General features: G+C 42.2%; 1 protein-coding gene and 1 long non-coding RNA gene across 9 annotated transcripts; one reads left to right on the top strand and one right to left on the bottom strand.

Moving 5' to 3' along the window:
* Positions 1-818: 818 nt before the first annotated feature.
* LOC123127935 (uncharacterized) lies at positions 819-18,235 on the bottom strand. Of its 8 annotated transcripts, none has more exons than XR_006462918.1 (13): positions 18,139-18,235; positions 16,791-16,884; positions 16,194-16,312; positions 15,943-16,073; positions 15,703-15,844; positions 15,488-15,559; positions 15,225-15,322; positions 14,839-14,898; positions 5,446-5,573; positions 5,314-5,369; positions 3,071-3,255; positions 1,529-1,588; positions 819-1,251 (listed from the first exon to the last, which is right to left on the bottom strand). XR_006462918.1 is itself a non-coding variant. In XM_044547835.1 (4 exons), exons 1-4 carry the CDS (start codon positions 6,026-6,028, stop codon positions 3,141-3,143), a joined length of 366 nt encoding a protein of 121 aa, XP_044403770.1. In that variant the 5' UTR covers positions 6,029-6,034; the 3' UTR covers positions 2,780-3,140. The 8 variants fall into 8 exon arrangements, 1 of the variants encoding a protein (XP_044403770.1); XR_006462947.1 differs by having other exon boundaries at positions 15,703-15,787; positions 16,787-16,884; XR_006462923.1 differs by having other exon boundaries at positions 3,071-3,227; positions 16,787-16,884.
* Positions 18,236-19,047: 812 nt separating this feature from the next.
* Positions 19,048-21,857, top strand: LOC123050718 (uncharacterized). The gene is made up of 2 exons (XR_006423825.1): positions 19,048-19,933; positions 20,035-21,857. It is a non-coding gene; the product is annotated as an uncharacterized lncRNA (long non-coding RNA).
* Positions 21,858-22,377: the final 520 nt, after the last annotated feature.

The raw sequence follows: 22,377 nt of genomic DNA on the forward strand, positions 1-22,377 counted from the left end.
AAGTTATGGAAGGCGCAGAATGGTCGGCTGCTCTTGGATGACTTGGGCTGGTCCCTGCCGCGCTTTGTGTCCGGCTCCACCGCGAGCACGACTGCTGTCGGTGTCGATTTCGAGTAGGGGGTCCCGAACTGTGCGTCTAAGGCGGATGGTAACAATAGGCAGGGAACATGATGTTTACCCAGGTTCGGGCCCTCTTGATGGAGGTAATACCCTACGTCTTGCTTGATTGTTCTTGATAATCTCTACTCCTAATGGACGAGTTGGTTGAATAGTCCCACCACTTTCGTCTGATTTTTTTTCGCTGGTTTTTTTCGTCCCCCTCCCACCAGCCCACCGGTTGATTTTTTCTCTCCATCATTTCCTTGTAAACAAACACTTTCCTATTGTATAAAAAGTCACAGATCTAGCTTTCCTGACTTACCCAATCAACCTTTTCATCTCACCAATGTAATTTTCTTTAGGAAACAAATAATGGATTTTAAGTAAACAAATAACTAACTTTATTTAATGAAAAAAAATCCAATCTACAAATCATCTTTCTTTTTTTTAGGAAATCTACAAATCATCTTTCAACTCCTTCGTCTCCACCGTCCTTTTCCACCCCGATCGATTCTTCCTTCCACCCATTTATTTCCTTCCAATTATACCTGTTTTCTTCCACGATAATCCGTTCCTGAAAATTCTCCCATGATCTCCCCAGAAATCTCGTGCCCCTCTCCCTCTCGCCATTACTAGATCGGGACCGCGCCTTGGCGCGAGGGTGCCGGTCCCAACGATATGGTCAAGCAGGTAATGATCATTTAGTAAGAAGCAAGATATTATCGAGTTCAACATCATCATGAAATTATAAACACTCAGTTAGTTCATTAGACCACAAAACCTAATAAATACAACATTAAGTTCAAAAATAAGAGCACGAACACGAGAGAGGAAGTACTAATAGCAGGAACATAATAAGAAAGCAAAAGCCAGGCATACTGATGGTAGAGGAGGTCAAACTACAAAGCAACAGCTATTAGGCATACTAATTAGTAGCTCTGTCCAACTGCCTTGTCGGTCAACTTCATAGGTGCGCTTAGATGATCAACCGCGTGGCCTTGGTGTGAAAGCAACTGGCGCAAGCACATCATGCTCTTGTGCCTGAGACTGTCTTTTTATTTGAATAATCTCAGCCCATGTGGGAAACTAAAGCATGATGGCACGAACTTCAGAAGATGTCGTGTACTCAAAGATGACTTGAATTCGATGGTTCTACAAAACAGATAAAAATAAAGATCATTACTCTATTGATAAGTAAGGAAAAGGGAACAAATAACAAACATCTACTTTGGATTAGCTAGTGTTAATAAACCATTAAAGATTACTGAGTGTACAAAAAATGATATGCGGTCAGACTATCGATACTCTTTAGCCTATATAACCTAGGTGTACGTCATCCCTTTCTCTACAAAGTATAATTTAGCCGTACTTTATTGTTATTGTTGAATCAAGAAACCAATGGAATGATAAATGGATACATTGAACTTACATGAAAGGCCACCAGATATCTCAAAGAAAAGATTGCTGATGTAAACATGTCTATGCCAACCTGTGGATATTTATTTGAGTAGATGTCACTAATTTCAATCGTTAATATCTGGTATAGAGGAAATTCATGTAGGTAGTAAAAATTCAGTGGCGGAACTGAATTATACAATAAATGCATATGCATATATGAAACACAATCTCTGTCTGTTGTCCAAATATATGAAATCTGCTTATAATCTTGATCCAGAGCAGCCAGTAGGTCTCTAAGCTGCTTTTTTAAAAAGGAAGATAACCAAAAAAAAACTAATAATGATTGTAGCTACATCTTTAATCTATGAAGTGATACACATAGCCAACGGCCCTTGAAGATCACATGGCTAAGGAGCATGTCAATATCAGCTTTTATGCAAGTAGAAGCGGCACACTTCATTCACACTGCACTATGATAGCAGTATGTATACATTGTGTAGATACCATTACTGAAGTATAGTGATAAGAAAAGAAACATGATTACTGCACATTATTTATTCCTAATTTATTATATTTGAAGCCCCACAGAAAAAAATAAGTTGTAAAGATCACCATGTATGTTGACATGTTCACTAAATCTTGAACTATAGTCAGTTCATAATTTAAAAGCATTATCTCAGGGGCTTGAACTAAGAAAAAAAATGAAGAACGAAATATTAACTACATGGGCGGGTTCACAACATATATTCACCCTGTGCGTTCGGTTTATTCGGTTTACATGGTTCGATTTATACGGTTTTTCAGTTTGTACGGTATTAATACTTCGGTAAATATGGTATGAAATTAAAATATGGCTCGGTTTCGGTATATACCAAATTATTTCGGTATGGTTTCGGTATATACCATAAAAACCAACGTTGACGCGAATTTGGAAATGATGTAATAATAATTAGCAAATTTATGACTCAAAACACATACTATTCTACACAAATAGTATATGACTATATATATAAGTATATATGCATGCATTGATTCATCTGTTGATGGTTATGGACGTGCTTAGCATTTTAAAAATAGAAAAATGACTATGTTACAAGAAAAAAATTATGTTCTTAGTAGTGCATTTGACTCATGTACAAGAAAAATGACAACTTGTATGGTTGTTCATCTCAAGAAAGATAAATTTATTTTTTACTTCGGTTTATTCGGTTAACCGTTCGGTTTTCCGGTATATACCATAAAAACCAAGTTCAAATCGGTATGAAAAGTTCATACCATACCGAAAGCAGAAACCATAAAAACCATAAAATTGGTTCGGTTCGGTTTATTTTTGGTATGGTTTTTTGGTTCGGTTTTAAAATGCACAGAGTGAACATATATATAGCAGCAACTCTTATAGATCCTTCCTAATACAGACAATAGAAATATTTTGGAGAGGGTATTGAAGATAAATTAAATTTATTTGGTTCCTAGCCATTTATGTGGGGTTACATGATGTATTCAACGGCCATGAGAATAGTGCAAGGAATTTAAGATACAGAGCTATACATGGAATTGAAGGATAAAGAGTTACTTGTCTGCTGAGTGGGTTCAGAGCGACGAACGTGAATGGTGTCAAGGAGGTCAACAGTCACACTGCCAGATCACTGCAGTTCTGTTGCTCGACACCATAATCGATGGTGGCGTCCTCTACTGGTTTGATTCAAACTATCAATGGTATGCCTCATTCCCTGTATAAACATCTGGGGATAAATTCATCTACGGGGTCAAAACAGATGCTGGATTAACACGTATTCAGAACCTAGAACCAAGGAAATTTTCGCGCAACTGTGGAGTAAGCAAATCAAATGTATATCATAATGCGTTTTGTCGCTTGCATGATATTTGCAACTGAGTTGAATGTATATCATAATGCACGGCATGCCATCTATAGTTAAATGTATATCATAATGCGTTTCAAGCCGACGCATCAAAAGAATAGTGCATTGAATGCCATCTACAACAAATAGTTAGAAATTAATCACTAGGAAAAGAATAATCAGGAGAGGACAAAGCAACCTCGAAAAGAAAAACTACCAACAGATATATGAAAGAGAGACAGAATACATGCAATTAGCATGATGCGGGTAGTGTATGGATATACGCCCCCTCTCCCTAAATGAAATCATTCATTATTCGAGCGAAAGCACTATTCCAAGAAGAAGAAATCGACTATCTCGTTTTATGATTATACCAAAAGAATATGCACAGACGAAGGCAGTTGAACCCAAAACAAACAAAAAGGGCACCACACTGCAAAATATAAGACCATGATGGTACACAGATATCTCAAAAGGCCCCAGCAGAGGCATACCCCTAAGGGTAAACGTTATTCTGTGTTTCAATAGTGCATTCTACAACTTTATCTTCAGTAAGTATTTTTAGCAATTCTCTTAATGCACATGAGACAGAACATCATATAGTTGTCCATGAGTAGACATGTGAACTGCTAACTTTTTGGATAATAAAAAATCAGCATGCCACAATTCAGAAGAGTGAACTGGGAGGACTATTGCAATTGCTATATCAGAATCGTACATCCAAGAAGAATAGTGGGCACCAAGATTATTGGAAGAACACGTCAGCAATGAAAAAGATACTAAAAGGATTTATAATATCACTTGGTCGCTGTAATCATAGTTCTGGTTACCTTGCTAACATTTAAAATAAAAAGTGTGTAGTAGATAACCCACTAATCATGCATAAGACATAAACTACTCAATAAACAGAGGTATGAAATACTTAGATTAACACCTGAATTGCTTCAGAGTCATAAGGGATGATACATTATGTATGTGCCTGATATATGAATCTTAGAATAGCAGGTAGACTTCCTTTTATCTATTTGGAGTGCCAAAACAGTAGGAATTTGTTAATTGGAAATCATATGAAGTTACATCATGAAATTTATTATAAGCATTCTTTCTTGCAGAAGCGGGTGGCAAAACGTAATGGAATACCAATTTGAAACACAGTAAGGTGCCAAAACAATAGTAAATGAGTAAGAACAGTAGCCCTCTGTTCTAGCCAAATTAGGGAGCTCACTGATGTATGGTGTTGCACTTCTACAACAGTACCCAGATTTGATAAGCTTGCAGAGTACACTTTCTGCAGAAAAAGTGAAGGGATCAATCTTATTATTATTTCTTCTACATATAATAAAGTAATACACAAAACTACATGAAAGTTAAACTGATGCAATAAAAAACTTTGAGATCGGAACTTAAGCCCTGGATCAACTAATCTAGCATGGTAGCTTATTCTTCTTAATGAAAGCACATATATTTTAAGAACTGCTAGTGAATCACAACTCCAACTAATTTTGCAAACCAAACCATGAATGGGAGCAAGCATCACCTTTGTAGAGAGAGTGGCACAAGGGAGCTCTGCTTCTCATGATGAAGTGCAGAATTGAGGAACTGATCGTTTGGTTCAGAACCCTCTCTTACTATTTACGTCAAAGCAAATAGAGAAATGAAATGCAGCTATTATTATTTTCCCCACCAACCACAATGCAACTACAGTTGTCCATCTATATGAACCACACTAAAACATCATGGATCCACAACAAACCAAGGAGTAGCAGATTCTAAACCCTTAATTGTAATGGATACTTTTCATATTGTACATCTCAACCAGGTAATAGGCCATTCTTATTGCATATTAATGCTCGGTTTAAATCAGTGTGTGACTGCCATATGACCCTAAAATATTGCTCTGAGAAATACCATGATATAAATCTAACCATAAACATGAACACACTGACAATATTATTACCTTGTCAACCTGAAACTCTTCAATCTGCAATATGGCTTCTGTGCTAGAATTTACTTCTGTACATAATGGGGTCATGTCAAACATTCAGTGATAAATTATTATTTACCAGGTTTTGAGTATCACAATGGGCACCTGAGCCACGACGGCGAGGCAACCACGGCGACGGCGGCGTCCAGATCAAATCCAAAATTGGAAGGGAGAAGGGGGTGAAGTGAGCACATGGTCGGACTGGCCGCCGTCTTTCGGCCACGCTCCTCCTCCTACATACAATGAGCATATAAAGACCACATCCTAAAAAATATATTTTTAGTCCAACGGCAACATGCTACGATCAACTGCAGATTTTTTGTGGCACTTATAGGAAGATATTAAAATAGTATGTTTGACCATCAATGAACTAACAAAACAGTGGTAACTTATATGTTCTGTAAAATTAACTCCGCTGTCAAATTCACAGATACATGACTATCCTCCAAATATGAACCCGGCATTATTAACTAAACTATGGTTCAAATCTCTACTCCTCAAAAAAATTAGTATCAGTTATCTAGAATTAAGGAATCAAATGGTAAAGCGGTAACAGGATAGGTGATATTGAGGAGGTTGATGGTGAGTTAGGTTTAGCAGGCGACCTTGATGGTGTTAGGTGACAGGCTGAACAACATCGTTGTTCGGCTCCGTGGTAGCCTAGGCATAATGGCATTGCCTTCCTCATGCGCGGAGGCGATGTTGGGGAACGTAGCAGAAATTCAAAATTTTCCTACGTGTCACCAAGATCTATCTATGGAGAGACCAGCAACGAGTAGAAAGAGAATGCATCTACATACCCTTGTAGATCGCTAAGCGGAAGCGTTCAAGAGAACGGGGTTGAAGGAGTCGTACTTTTCGTGATCCAAATCACCGGAGATCCTAGTGCCGAACGGACGACACCTCCGCGTTCAACACACGTACAGCCCGGTGACGTCTCCCATGCCTTGATCCAGCAAGGAGAGAGGGAGAGGTTGAGGAAGACTCCGTCCAGCAGCAGCACAACGGCGTGGTGGTGGTGGAGGAGCGTGGCAATCCTGCAGGGCTTCGCCAAGCACCGCGAGAGAGGAGGAGCACTTGGGAGAGGGAGGGCTGCGCCAGGGGCAAGGGTGAAGCTCCCATGCGCCTCCCCACTATATATAGGGGTGGAGGGGGCTGGTTTCTTGCCCTCCAAGTCCATTGGGGCGTTGGCCAAGGTGGGAGGAAAGAAATCCCATCATTTCCTTCCCCACCGATTGTTATCCCGCCTTTTTAGGGATCTTGATCTTATCCCTTCGGGATATGATCTTATTCCTTCTAAGGGGGGATCTTGGTGCGCCTTGACCAGGGGTGTGGGGCCTTGCCCCCACTACCCACGTCCATGTGGGTCCCCCCATGCAGGTGGGCCCCACTCCGGAACCTTCTAGAACCTTCCCGGTACAATACCGAAAAATCCCGAACATTTTCCGGTGGCCAAAATAGGACTTCCCATATATAAATCTTTACCTTCGGACCATTCCGGAACTCCTCGTGACGTCCGGGATCTCATCCGGGACTCCGAACAACATTCGGTAACCACATACAAACTTCCTTTATAACCCTAGCGTCATCGAACCTTAAGTGTGTAGACCCTACGGGTTCGGGAGACATGTAGACATAACCGAGACGTTCTCCGGTCAATAACCAACAGCGGGATCTGGATACCCATGATGGCTCCCACATGTTCCACAATGATCTCATCGGATGAACCACGATGTCAAGGACTTAATCAATCCTGTATTCAATTCCCTTTGTCTATCGGTATGTTACTTGCCCGAGATTCGATCGTCGGTATCCAATACCTTGTTCAATCTCGTTACCGGCAAGTCACTTTACTTGTTCTGTAACACATCATCCCGTGATCAACTCCTTGGTCACATTGCGCATATGATGATGTCCTACCGAGTGGGCCCAGAGATACCTCTCCGTTTACACGGAGTGACAAATCCCAGTCTCGATCCGCATAAAACAATAGATACTTTCAGAGATACCTGTAGTGCACCTTTATAGTCACCCAGTTACGTTGTGACGTTTGATACACCCAAAGCACTCCTACGGTATCCAGGAGTTACACGCTCTCATGGTCGAAGGAAGAGATACTTGACATTGGCAAAGCTCTAGCAAATGAACTACACGATCTTTTGTGCTAGTCTTAGGATTGGGTCTTGTCCATCACATCATTCTCCTAATGATGTGATCCCGTTATCAACGACATCCAATGTCCATAGCCAGGAAACCATGACTATCTGTTGATCACAACGAGCTAGTCAACTAGAGGCTCACTAGGGACATATTGTGGTCTATGTATTCACACGTGTATTATGATTTCCGGATAATACAGTTATAGCATGAATAAAAGACAATTATCGTGAACAAGGAAATATAATAATAATACTTTTATTATTGCCTCTAGGGCATATTTCCAACAGTCTCCCACTTGCACTAGAGTCAATAATCTAGTTCACATCGCCATGTGATTAACACTCACAGGTCACATCGCCATGTGACTAATACCCAAGAGTTTACTAGAGTCAGTAGTCTAGTTCACATCACTATGTGATTAACACTCAATGAGTTTTATGTTTGATCATGTTGCTTGTGAGAGAGGTTTTAGTCAACGGGTCTGAACCTTTCAGATCCGTGTGTGCTTTACAAATCTCTATGTCATCTCCTAGATGCAGCTACCACACTCTATTTGGAGCTATTCCAAACAACTGTTCTACTTGGAGCTATTCTAAATTATTGCTCCATTATATGTATCCGGTCTCTCTACTCAGAGCTATCCGGATAGGTGTCAAGCTTGCATCGTCGTAACCTTTACGACGAACTCTTTTACCACCTCCATAATCGAGAAAATTCCTTAGTCCACTAGTTACTAAGGATAACTTTGACCGCTGTCCTGTGAGCCATTCTTGGATCACTCTTGTACCCCTTGACTGACTCATGGCAAGGCACACTTCAGGTGCGGTACACAGCATAGCATACTGAAGAGCCTACGTCTTAAGCATAGGGGACGACCTTCGTCCTTTCTCTCTATTCTGCCGTGGTCGAGCTTTAAGTCTTAACTTCGTACCTTACAACTCAGGCAAGAACTCCTTCTTTGACTGGTCCATCTTGAACACCTTCAAGATCATGTCAAGGTATGTGCTCATTTGAAAGTATCATTAAGCATTTTGATCTATCCTTATAGATCTTGATGCTCAATGTTCAAGTAGCTTAATCCAGGCTTTCCATTGAAAAACACTTTCAAAATAACCCTATATGCTTTCCAGAAATTCTACGTCATTTCTGATCAACAATATGTCAACAACATATACTCATCAGAAATTCTATAGTGCTCCCACTCACTTCTTTGGAAATACAAGTTTCTCATAAACTTTGTACAAACTCAAAATTTTTGATCATCATCAAAGCATACATTCCAACTCCGAGATGCCCACTCCAGTCCTTAGAAGGATTGCTGGAGCTCTGCATACTTATTAGCATCTTTCGGGATTGACAAAACCTTCCGGTTGTATCACATACAACCTTTCCTCATTAAAATCGTCGAGGAAACAATGTTTTGACATCCTATCTGCAAGATTTCATAAATAATGCAGTAATCGCTAATATAATTCCAACAGACTCTTAGCATCACTACGAGTGAGAAAATCTCATCGTAGTCAACTCCTTGAACTTGTCGGAAAACATCTTAACGACAAGTCGAGCTTTCTTAATGGTGACATTTACCATCATTGTCCGTCTTCCTTTTGAAATCCATCTGTACTCATTAGCCTTACGACCATCGAGCCGTTCTGCCAAAGTCTACACTTTGTTTTCATACATGGATCCTCTCTCGGATTTTATGGCCTCAAGCCATTTATCGGAATCCGGGCCCACCATCGCTTCTCCATAGCTCGTAGGTTCATTGTTGTCTAGCAACATGACCTTCAAGACAGGATTACGTACCACTCTGAAGTAGTACGCATCCTTGTCATCCTACAAGGTTTGGGAGTGACTTGATACGAAGTTTCATGATCAATATCATAAGCTTCCACTTCAATTGGTGTAGGTGCCACAGGAACAACTCCCTGTGCCCTGTCACACACTAGTTGAAGAGACGGTTCAATAACCTCATCAAGTCTCCACCATCCTCCCACTCAATTCTTTCGAGAGAAACTTTTCCTCGAGAAAGGACCCGATTCTAGAAACAATCCATATTGCTTTCAGATCTGAATTAGGAGGTATACCCAACTGTTTTGGGTTTCCTATGAAGATGCATTTTATCCGCTTTGGGTTCGAGCTTATCAACCTGAAACTTTTTCATATAAGCGTCGCAGCCCCAAACTTTTAAGAAACGACAACTTAGGTTTCTCTAAACCATAATTCATACGGTGTCATCTCATCGGAATTACGTGGTGCCCTATTTAAAGTGAATGTGGTTGTCTCTAATGCCTAACCCATGAACGATAGTGGTAATACGATAAGAGACATCATGGTATGCATCATATCCAATAGGGTGCAGTTATGATGTTCGGACACACCATCACACTATGGTGTTCCAGGCGGTATTAATTGCGAAACAATTTCCACAATGTCTTAATTGTGTGCCAAAACTCGTAACTCAGATACTCATCTCTATGATCTTATCATAGACATTTTATCCTCTTGTCACGATGATCTTCAACTTTACTCTGAAATTACTTGAACCATTCAATAATTCAGACTTGTGTTTCATCAAGTAAATATATTCAACATCTACTCGAATCATCTGTGAAGTAAGAACATAATGATATTCACTGCATGCCTCAGCACTCATTGGACTACACACATCAAAATGTGTTACTTCCAACAAGTTGCTATCTTGTTCCATCTTACTGAAACCGAGGCTTTTCAGTCATCTTGCCCATGTGGTATGATTTGCATATCTCAAGTGATTCAAAATCAAGTGAGTTCAAACGGTCCATTTGCATGGAGTTTCTTCATGCATATATACCAATAGACATGGTTCACATGTCTCAAACTTTTCAAAAATGAGTGAGTCCAAAGATCCATCAACATGGAGCTTCTTCATGCATTTTATACCGATATGACTTACGTGGCAGTGCCACAAATAGGTGGTACTATCATTACTATCTTTTGGCATGAACATGTGTATCACTACGATCGAGATTTCAATGAACCATTCATTTTAGGTGCAAGACCATTGAAGGTATTATTCAAATAAATAGAGTAACCATTATTCTCTTTAAATGAATAACCGTATTGCGATAGACATAATCCAATCATGTCTATGCTCAATGCAAACACCAAATCTCGATGGTAGAGGGAGCGTGCGATGCTTGATCATATCAACATTGGAAACACTTCCAACACATATCGTCAGCTCACCTTTAGCTAGTCTCCGTTTATGCCGTAGCTTTTATTTCGAGTTACTAACACTTAGCAACCGAACCGGTATCTTATACCCTGGTGCTACTAGGAGTAAAGTACACATTAACATAATGTATATCCAATATACTTCTATCGACCTTGCCAGCCTTCTCATCTACCAAGTATGTAGGGTAATTCTGCTCTAGTGACTGTTCCCCTTATTACAGAAGCACTTAGTCTCAGGTTTGGGTTCAACCTTGGGTTTCTTCACTGGAGCAGCAGCTGATTTGCCGTTTCATGAAGTATCCCTTCTTGCCCTTGCCCTTCTTGAAACTAGTGGTTTCACCAACCATCAACAATTGATGCTCCTTCTTGATTTCTACTTTCGCGGTGTCAAACATCGTGAATACCTCAAGGATCATCTTATTTATCCCTGATATGTTATAGTTCATCACGAAGCTCTAGCAGCTCGGTGGCAATGACTTTGGAGAAACATCACTATCTCATTTGGAAGATCAACTCCCACTCAATTCAAGTGATTGTTGCACTCAGACAATCTGAGCACAAGCTCAACGATTGAGATTTTCTCCCTTAGTTTGCAGGCTAAGAGAATCGTCGGAGGTCTTATACCTCTTGACGTGAGCACGAGCCTGAAATCCCAATCTCAGCCCTCGAAACATCTCATATGTTCCGCGATGTTTCGAAAACGCCTTTGATGCCTCTACTTAAACCATTTAACTGAACTATCACGTAGTTATCAAAACGTGTATGTTCGATGTTCGAAACATCCACAAACGACATTTGGGGTTCAGCACACTGAGCAGTGCATTAAGGACATAAGCTTTCTACTGTTCGCATAATCGCTACTATCAACTTTCAACTATATTTTCTCTAGGAACATATCTAAAACAGTAGAACTAAAGCGCGAGCTACGACATAATTTGCAAAAGGTCTTTTGACTATGTTCAGGATAATTAAGTTCATCTTATGAACTCCCACTCAGATAGACATCCCTCTGGTCATCTAAGTGATTACATGATCCGAGTCAACTAGGCCGTGTCCGATCATCACGTGAGACGGACTAGTCATCATCGGTGAACATCTTCATGTTGATCGTATCTACTATACGACTCATGCTCGACCTTTCGGTCTCTGTGTTCCGAGGCCATGTCTGTACATGCTAGGCTCGTCAAGTTAACCCTAAGTGTTTTCGCTGTGTAAAACTGTCTTACACCCGTTGTATGTGAACGTAAGAATCCATCACACCCGATCATCACGTGGTGCTTAGAAGCGACGAACTGTAGCAACGGTGCACAGTTAGGGGAGAACACTTCTTGAAATTGTTGTAAGGGATCATCTTATTTACTACCGTCGTTCTAAGCAAACAAGATGCATAAACATGATAAACATCACATGCAATCAAATAGTGTAGTGACATGATATGGCCAATATCATATAGCTCCTTTGATCTTCATCTTCGGGGCTCCATGATCATCTTGTCACCGGCATGACACCATGATCTCCATCATCATGATCTCCATCATCGTGTCTTCATGAAGTTGTCACGCCAACGACTACTTCTACTTCTATGACTAACGCGTTTAGCAATAAAGTAAAGTAGTTTACATGGCGTTCTTCAATGACACGCAGGTCATACAATAAATAAAGACAACTCCTATGGCTCCTGCCGGTTGTCATACTCATTGACATGCAAGTCGTGAATCCTATTACAAGAACATGATCAATCTCATACATCACATATCATTCATCACATTCTTCTTGGCCATATCACATCACATAGCATACCCTGCAAAAACAAGTTAGACGTCCTCTAATTGTTGTTGCATGTTTTACGTGGCTGCTATGGGTTTCTAGCAAGAACGTTTCTTACCTACGCAAGACCACAACGTGATATGCCAATTGCTATTTACCCTTCATAAGGACCCTTTTCATCGAATCCGTTCCGACTAAAGTGGGAGAGACTGGCACCCGCTAGCCACCTTATGCACCAAGTGCATGTCAATCGGTGGAACCTGTCTCACGTAAGAGTACGTGTAAGGTCGGTCCGGGCCGCTTCATCCCACAATACCGTCGAAACAAGATTGGACTAGTAACGGTAAGCATATTGAACAACATCAACGCCCACAACTACTTTGTGTTCTACTCGTGCAAAGAATCTACGCAATAGACCTAGTTCTGATACCACTGTTGGGGAACGTAGCAGAAATTCAAAATTTTCCTACGTGTCACCAAGATCTATCTATGGAGAGACCAGCAACGAGTAGAAAGAGAATGCATCTACATACCCTTGTAGATCGCTAAGCGGAAGCGTTCAAGAGAACGGGGTTGAAGGAGTCGTACTTGTCGTGATCCAAATCACCGGAGATCCTAGTGCCGAACGGACGGCACCTCCGCGTTCAACACACGTACAGCCCGGTGACGTCTCCCATGCCTTGATCCAGCAAGGAGAGAGGGAGAGGTTGAGGAAGACTCCGTCCAGCAGCAGCACAACGGCGTGGTGGTGGTGGAGGAGCGTGGCAATCCTGCAGGGCTTCGCCAAGCACCGCAAGAGAGGAGGAGCACTTGGGAGAGGGAGGGCTGCGCCAGGGGCAAGGGTGAAGCTCCCATGCGCCTCCCCACTATATATAGGGGTGGAGGGGGCTGGTTTCTTGCCCTCCAAGTCCATTGGGGCGTTGGCCAAGGTGGGAGGAAAGAAATCCCATCATTTCCTTCCCCACCGATTGTTATCCCCCCTTTTTAGGGATCTTGATCTTATCCCTTCGGGATATGATCTTATTCCTTCTAAGGGGGGATCTTGGTGCGCCTTGACCAGGGGTGTGGGGCCTTGCCCCCACTACCCACGTCCATGTGGGTCCCCCCATGCAGGTGGGCCCCACTCCGGAACCTTCTAGAACCTTCCCGGTACAATACCGAAAAATCCCGAACATTTTCCGGTGGCCAAAATAGGACTTCCCATATATAAATCTTTACCTACGGACCATTCCGGAACTCCTCGTGACATCCGGGATCTCATCCGGGACTCTGAACAACATTCGGTAACCACATACAAACTTCCTTTATAACCCTAGCGTCATCGAACCTTAAGTGTGTAGACCCTACGGGTTCGGGAGACATGTAGACATAACCGAGACGTTCTCCGGTCAATAACCAACAGCGGGATCTGGATACCCATGATGGCTCCCACATGTTCCACGATGATCTCATCGGATGAACCACGATGTCAAGGACTTAATCAATCCCGTATTCAATTCCCTTTGTCTATCGGTATGTTACTTGCCCGAGATTCGATCGTCGGTATCCAATACCTTGTTCAATCTCGTTACCGGCAAGTCACTTTACTCGTTCCGTAACACATCATCCCGTGATCAACTCCTTGGTCACATTGCACATATGATGATGTCCTACCGAGTGGGCCCAGAGATACCTCTCCGTTTACACGGAGTGACAAATCCCAGTCTCGATCCGCATAAAACAATAGATACTTTCGGAGATACCTGTAGTGCACCTTTATAGTCACCCAGTTACGTTGTGACGTTTGATACACCCAAAGCACTCCTACGGTATCCAGGAGTTACACGCTCTCATGGTCGAAGGAAGAGATACTTGACATTGGCAAAGCTCTAGCAAATGAACTACACGATCTTTTGTGCTAGTCTTAGGATTGGGTCTTGTCCATCACATCATTCTCCTAATGATGTGATCCCGTTATCAACGACATCCAATGTCCATAGCCAGGAAACCATGACTATCTGTTGATCACAACGAGCTAGTCAACTAGAGGCTCACTAGGGACATATTGTGGTCTATGTATTCACACGTGTATTACGATTTCCGGATAATACAGTTATAGCATGAATAAAAGACAATTATCATGAACAAGGAAATATAATAATAATACTTTTATTATTGCCTCTAGGGCATATTTCCAACAGGCGAGCTATATATTGGTAAGTCAACCAACAGTCTCAATCCTTAAAATACCAAAAAGAGTTTGATTTCTAAATATACTTCATTCATGACACATTGCTAACCATTTGTACAACATCCTACAGACATAGTTATGCTAATCCACCATCCAAGATTACGCCACAACGCAAAACAAATTACCTTTATTTTAGGATCCAGCAGCTCTGGAGGACAACACCTCTCCCCTTGAGATCCACCCCCCTACAAGTGCAAAAAACAACTCATTGCCACAAGATCATAAAGAAAGTGAACTCCGTTGTCTGAAAGATAAAAGAAAGTGATATGCTTCTGAAAACACGCATGCCATTATTCTCCAGCAGAAATGAAGTACACATCTTAATCATGAAATAAACAAATATTTATCTTGACGCACTAACATAATAACCACTTGTTATTCTGATCCAATATAGGCAGAACAATTGTTTCGTACTTGGTGTCAATTGCCAGGTTTATTCTATCATCAGTATTTGCAAAGTTGGAAAGTGATTTTAACAGACTAATAGTCAATAAGAGATGCAGAAACTAACCAATGTTGGTTTGGTTGTACGGTTCCAGAAGGAGTGATAGAAGGGTAACTTGTTTAATTGGTCAGTTGCAGCTTTGACTAATCGAGGCTCACTACCACCTGAAGAAATCATGAATAGTTCATGCAAGAGGAATGAAATTAGACTGTATACATTATTCTTATCACAAAACTAAAATGGTGATGCAGGATATTATCCCAAAGAATGCACAACTCCCTGGTACATAATCACAAAAATCACACTCAAAAGAATGTATTTGTACATACCTAAATTTGTACTCCACAGTCCTGCTAGAGAATCTAGATACTTATTCTGTTGATGTCATAAACATAAGAACCCTGCATATTCAGGTTAACACTGTATAAGGCAAACATACATAGTTCACAAGCATATCATAAATAAATTAGCTTCCATTCCAAAATGGAATGCTACATTGCAAGAGAAGTAAACATATATAATGCTATAACTGGAGAGCCGCAACCTCAGATCTCCCAATAACCAGCAGATGCACATCATTGCTCTGACATCCAGCTGTGAATGGTGCCAACATGCCATGCCCCTTAAACCTGGAAAGGCCATGCTTTCAAAGTCAGTTGTGGCTTCTAAATATATCGAATGAAAACCTGCATATGCCCGAGTGCATAACAGAGCAAAATTATGTGATAAATCCACAAATATAATATAATAATAAATTATAATAGTAAAAGAAGATCATGTATACCCATTTTCGTCAGTTGAGTTAGTCTGAGAAGACGATGCTGAACTGAAATATCTGACTGATGCATCTGATAAACTCTCTGCATGCCCTTGTAAGCTCCCTGCGCTGGTTAAATATTTCACTAATTTGCTTGCCTGTGAAAGTGCAAATTAAGGAAAATGGAATAAATGAACACACACAAGCTGCTAGTCTTCGACAATGGCAAAACTTGGCAGGTAAGATGTGAAATCTAAACGGCAGAAAGAGAATCTCACTATTGGATGTCTTTTGTCATGTTTTTCGACATGCTTAAGATCACCAAGTCACCATGGATGCATGTCTGTTAGGTCATTAGGAGTGCGACCAGCAGTAAACTAACGTCAAAGGAAGAAGCCTAAACAATACAAAACAGAAATTGAAATGTACTACATCTTCCGAAAGGATGACTAACACCAAAGCACATATTCAATCTGTATCCGCTCTTAAATATAAAATAACAACTAAAAGACACAAGAACTTAATAGAACAATCAACAATTAAATATCTGGTTGTCGTATAATTACAAACTGGAAGCTGGGAATGACAGGAAAATAAATCTAATACCTAAGAACAACACTTTGATTTCACTGAACTGCAACCACGATATGCACAGATCCTCCCTTTATTTTATATAAACAGTTGTGTGATCTGTTTAACCCTTAAGTCAAATGGCCAAAGTAGGGATTAATAAAAATAGACTAACAAATAGATCATTTAATTACTCTAACCAGATCCGAGCACCTAATGGACCCATCCATAACAACCTATCTAGATCTATGCACTCCAGTAGAGAGAGAAAATGCAACGAATAGGTAAAGAAGAAGCTCACCAACCAGAAGCATGAACGATGCAGTCTCTTGAAGCAGCAACACACGACAGGACGACCAAAACGGTGAAGGAACAGAAGAAACGATGACAGCAACAAACCTACATCAAAAAAAGATTCAGAAACCAGGAGAACCAAACAAAACAGTTGACAATAAAACACGAATTCCTCATATATAATTAGAAACTAGAAGCTAGGAAGCTGACAGGATAACCAAATTAATCTGGTACCCAAGAATAACATCTTGATCCATAAGACTACAACCGCAACAAGCATAGACCTTCTGTGCTCTTTTTCTAATCAACCATGTGACCTATCCATTCCTGTGATTACATTGCTAAGCAAGGACCAAATTAATCTAGCACTTGAGGTCAACACTCTAATACAAACAACTGCAACCACAACAGACATAGACCACCCATGTTCTTAACCAACCATGCAACCTCCCTGACCGCCAAGGCAAACAACTAAGAAAGGACCAATGAAAACAAATCAACAATGACACCATCTAAGAATCCAACAGAAGCCCACGAATAACCTGTTCCCCCACATCTCTTTTGCAAGGCCGAATCGATTACAAACAAATCCAGCCCCTGAAAATAGTACATTGATTCCAATAACGTCAGAACCACACCCACAACAACATAGATTGTCTTCTATTTCCCCAACCAACTTGTCAGATGTCCAACCCCGAAGATAAACGGACCAGGAAGAGCTTGGGCTAACCAATCCATTTAGGCAGACAATTTCCAAGAATAGATCCCATGCACAATCCATCTCATCACCTTCACCTAACAAGCTCCAATCAAGCACCTAAGAATGGCTCCTAAACCCACTGAACAGCAACCACGAAAGTCACAATCCGTAAAATTAACCAGGCATGTGATTCATGCAACTAATCCTTAAGACAAAGAACTAAAGCAGGGACTAACCCGAATGGCAACAAATCTGCGTCATATTCTAACCTAATGTAATCCAACAATTAATCCTCAAGAGAAACACCTAAATCTGGGACTAACCCAAACCAATAGTCAGAGTGAAATATCTTAAACCAACAGAATCCAACTACAGCAGTCCACGCCAAACCCATAAGCACCAGACAAATACAGAAAGGCAACAAAAACTGACACGAATCTATGCGTGCGGCCGAGCCTCCGGCAAAGCAACAAAAAACCGAGGGACCCAAGCAGATCCCCTAATTTCACCAAAGGAAACCGACCACATCCAGGCTCGAGTAGCTAATGCATCCAAAAAAATTGCCGCATCCGACCAGCCAACACGTCCAAAAAACTACTGGAGCCCCACATAAGCATCAGACAAGAGGACTGGAAAGGAGGAGGAGAAAAGGGGTTGACCTGCAGAACCAATTCACCCCCTGTCGCTGCCGTCATTGGTGATGGTCGCTGCTGCCGTCCGAGGCTAAGGGTCGTTGTTGGACACGTGCGTGCACCTGTGTACCAAAAGTAGCAGCAACATGAGGGGAGGGGAGGGGAGGGGCCAAAAACAACAGCAGCATGAGGGGAGGGGAGGGGCCAAGAGCACCTTGACCAGCAGCAGCAATGCTATGGTTAGGGTTGGAGCAGGGGGGAAGGGCGGCGTCTCGAGGAGGCCATGGCGGGAGCACACTCAGAGGACGAGGTCGGACGATGGCGCCCACGGATCTGCGAGCCCTTGGCCGTCGCCAAACCTGCTCGCTGTACTTCTTCTCTTCCCTTCCCTTCTGATGACAGGTGGGGGGGGGGGGAGGTTGCGGGCGATGTGGCACGAGGGAAACGAGGAGAGAGGTCACCGCGACGTGGTCTGAGGGGCGTCGGTGGCAGCGATGTGAGCGGGGCGGCGGCGATGCGGGCGGGGCGGCGAGGACTGAGGGAGGGAGAGGGAGGGGAGAGGGCGGGGCGAGCGGTGGCTGGGACACGGGAGGACGAGGGAGGGGGCACGAGTGCAGGGTGGGGAGCGGCTAGGTCATCTCCACGCAAGTGGTCAACTTTTATACACCTGTAGGCGAAATGACGAAAATGCCCTCAGCGGGGCAACAAATTTACACGCGGTGGCAGGAACGAGAGGTAACTATTCATTGCAATAGTGTCATCGGTTTGATCCAGGGGCTGAGATCAATCCGGGGCGAGATCGGACGGTCCAAATCGCATGAAGCCACCCGATCCAACGGCCAAGAATCCAAATCACTGAGAGCGCCCGAGAGTTACTCGATCTCTTATTTCTCGATGTCATCCCAAAAATTGATCGGCCCTTACCAAAAAGAAAAATTGATCGGTCAAACCCACGCGCACGTCTCGTCCTCTTCCCTCCCTCTCCCTAAAGAGTGCCCCTCGCACGACCTCCTCCTTGGATGCCCGAGGTCATGGTGCCACCCCACGAACGCCTTGCCAGCCAGCAACACCTTCACCGATCCTTCTCTCAGCTTGCCGCCTGGCTCCCTTGCGCCGCTGCCGCCCCAAGCTCTCCACTGGCGCCGCGACCTCCCACAGGCCGCCTTCAGATCTAGGCCGCCTCAACTACTCCCCTGCATCATTCAAGGTCAGCTGGAGGTCGTGGCACCATCCATCTGCCTGCGTAAGTGCCTCCTCGCCCTGGTGGTGCGACTGTTGGCGTCGAAGGACAGTTGCCGGACCGCATCCCCTCACGACTCCACCCGGCTGATCCGGCGGTGGCGACCGGCATCTTCCACTTGGCGTGACGTGGTATGGACTTGAATCCCGGACGAGCTCCTCTAGATAAGATGGCCAGGAAGTTCGCAAAATCCAGCGACCGTAGAACACAGCCAGTTGCATACATCTGTGAAGAACCTGCTTGGATGGATATGGCCTGGGTGCCTAGGTGTACTTCACCTAACTCCATCCACACGTCGTATTCCAAATCTGAGGAACTCAGGTACCCAATTTTCCTTCATGCCATGAATGTTAAATGCCTATAATGCTTTGGGAGCTGGGCGGATATGTGTTTCATGATTTGTTTCTTTTTTCTGAAAGGCAGACCTTGTAAGTTATTCTGTCTTTCAACCTGTGCGTAGCATTTTGATGTAAGTGGTCTGGTTCTCTCAATCTATGTATAGTGCGTTGTGTTTGTACTTCAGGCTGGCAGAGTACAGATCACTTCCATAGTCCAAATTACTCTGGCATCAATCGAATCATGGTTAGTCATTCCAGTTTTAGCTTTTCGGTGCCTAATTACTCTCTAATATTATTTATATATTATCATATATGACGAGTGATATTTCCTTACTTCTTTTGTAGGACACAAGATTTCATTACCCCTGTAATAATCTCTTAGGTGACTTTCGGACAAGTACACGCCCAGAATTTTGGGATTAATAACACCGGTGAGTTAATATGATAGTATTGACATTTTTGGTACCTGTCTAAGTTTGTGCAAGATTAGTATGCTTTTAGAAATATATGATATCGCATACAAAATTGTTTACTCTTGTTCAGGGAATCAGGGATCATATTTAAGATCGAACTATGCTTTGCTCAGGTCTCTTGATATTTTCTAAACACAAAAATTAATTGCTCGGCACCGAGTACGACTGTATATAATAAGGTAGGCAAGTTTCTTATCAGTCTATCAGTCATTTACAAATCTGGACAATTTCGGCATTCAGTTCAGTTATGGGCAATAGTTACCATTTAGTTCCGTTCTGGGTTCCATTAGTTCAATTATGGGCAATAGTGGCCATTTAGTTCAGTTCAGGTTCAGTTCTGGGTGCCAGCAATAGTTGTTATCTATTTTAGTTCAAGTTTAGTTTTTGATGCCATTTAGTTCAGTTCAGTTAGGAGCAACAATTGACATTCAGTTCAATTAACAATTCTGCATATGTACTTCTGTCCAATTCTGCATTTGCACAAAGCGTACTGGAACACTCATTTGGTCATAACATTCAAGCAAACAAAACATTTTCCATTACATCTCTTTCCACACATGTACAAGTAGTAACTGCAATTCCTTTTCAGTCATAAGATCCAGTCATAACAACAATATTTAGTGATCTCAATTTTTCATGACATACTAAATTCAACTAACATCAGTGACTTAGTTGGACGCTTTCTGCACTTTCAACATTTTAGAATGGTTGTTTACGATCAGCAACTCATTAGATGGCGGCGGCATAGGCGCCATTGGCCCACTTGAACACAAACCACAAGAAGTCGACAATCGCGTCGACGTAACCTCGTCCTCCGGTGCTACCATTGCTTCTCCTCGTGACACCAGTGTTTTACGGTGGCGGAGCCTTGGCTGGTGGCTATGGCCACGAGGCCTTGGAGCCGGACTTGTGCTCCTCCTCTTGGAGGACGTGGCCAGTGCGGCGGCCCTGAAGCTGGTAGTAGGACACGTCTGGCGTGCGCTAGGGCAGTGGCATTGCAGAGGGCTAGACCAACTTTGGCTGAGACGAGCCTTGATGGTGTGGTAAGATGTAGCAGACCACAACCATGGGGATGGGCGTGCCAGACGCGTGAATGGAAACGGCGAGTCCACGCTGAGCCCTCCTTTGGTGAGCGAACAACGACGGCGACTATAGAGGAATTCTAGAAAGGAGACTTTTTCTTTTCAGAGCTGGAGTGCCACTTTCCCTCTCCTTTCCATTGGGCCAATCCTTCTCTGTGTTTCCATGGAATCCACCTGCTGTTATCGGATGCGCAAGGAATGGGCTAGACACATCAATGCCCCTCTATAGTACTTCCTTGTACGTTGGACTATCTTGTTCCAATTTATTTTATGCTAAATAATGTCAAATAAATGCAGTAAATGGTTGGGTGTTGATGGGTCCTTTATGTATTTTTATCCCAGCCGGTCCACAGGTGATAATTGTCATGTTCTCTATCCTAATTCGATGCAAGTAACATGAGTCTTGTTTTCAATTTCTTCCCTGCCTTGATGCTGATTGTCACTTAATATATGTAGTTGACAGGCGCTTGGTACAACATCTGTCCAGAAGAATTTTTTTGCTGTGTTGGCATGTTTGTCCCAATTTTATTGTAGGGAACATAAGCACACTGAACCAAATGTGAGCACTATCTTATTTTCGTATGTATATTTCTAATTGTTCTTTCGTTGTTCCCAATTCTCCTCTTGCTGGGATGGAAGTTCATGTAATCTTTACTACTTTTAGCAATATTACGAGTGGGAGTTCGTGGTCGGCAATGGAGGTGGTGACACCCCTTCTTATTTAAAAACTGGATATTGTAACCGTACAGAATCAAGGAGCATGTCAGAGTACATAAAAAAGTAGCATATCAGAGTTATTTGCGAATATCCAATTCGGTTCCTGAGCTCATATACACCCAGTAAATTCGAAAAAAAATACTAGCAAAATTCAAAAAATTACAAAAAAATTGTTGATAGATGCATGAGTGCGTGATGTCGACCCCAAATTTGTTATTTTGCTGAGAGCTTGTCAAATGTTTAAATGTGCTGAATTTTTGCACGGACATCAGAAACTCAAGAATCTTTCACAACAAAATTATTTGGATTTTTCTTTTATCTTCTAACATTTTTTTGACAAATTTACTATTTACTCCCCGGCTCATTATGAGCTTGGGAGCCAAAACGCCCTTATTTGCCGCTATTATGTTACAATG

The sequence above is a fragment of the Triticum aestivum genome, chromosome 1A (genome assembly GCF_018294505.1).
Source record: "Triticum aestivum cultivar Chinese Spring chromosome 1A, IWGSC CS RefSeq v2.1, whole genome shotgun sequence".
Taxonomy (NCBI): Eukaryota; Viridiplantae; Streptophyta; class Magnoliopsida; order Poales; family Poaceae; genus Triticum; species Triticum aestivum.

Bases quoted from the DNA above. Each gene is read 5' to 3' on its own strand.
- LOC123127935 (XM_044547835.1), bottom strand. From the start codon at position 6,028: ATGAGGAAGGCAATGCCATTATGCCTAGGCTACCACGGAGCCGAACAA. The intron at 5,574-5,945 runs GTCGCCTGCTAA...CATTGTATGTAG, and splicing joins TGTCACCTAACACCATCAAG to GAGGAGGAGCGTGGCCGAAA. The intron at 5,370-5,445 runs GTGCCCATTGTG...CATTATGTACAG, and splicing joins GCCTCGCCGTCGTGGCTCAG to AAGTAAATTCTAGCACAGAA.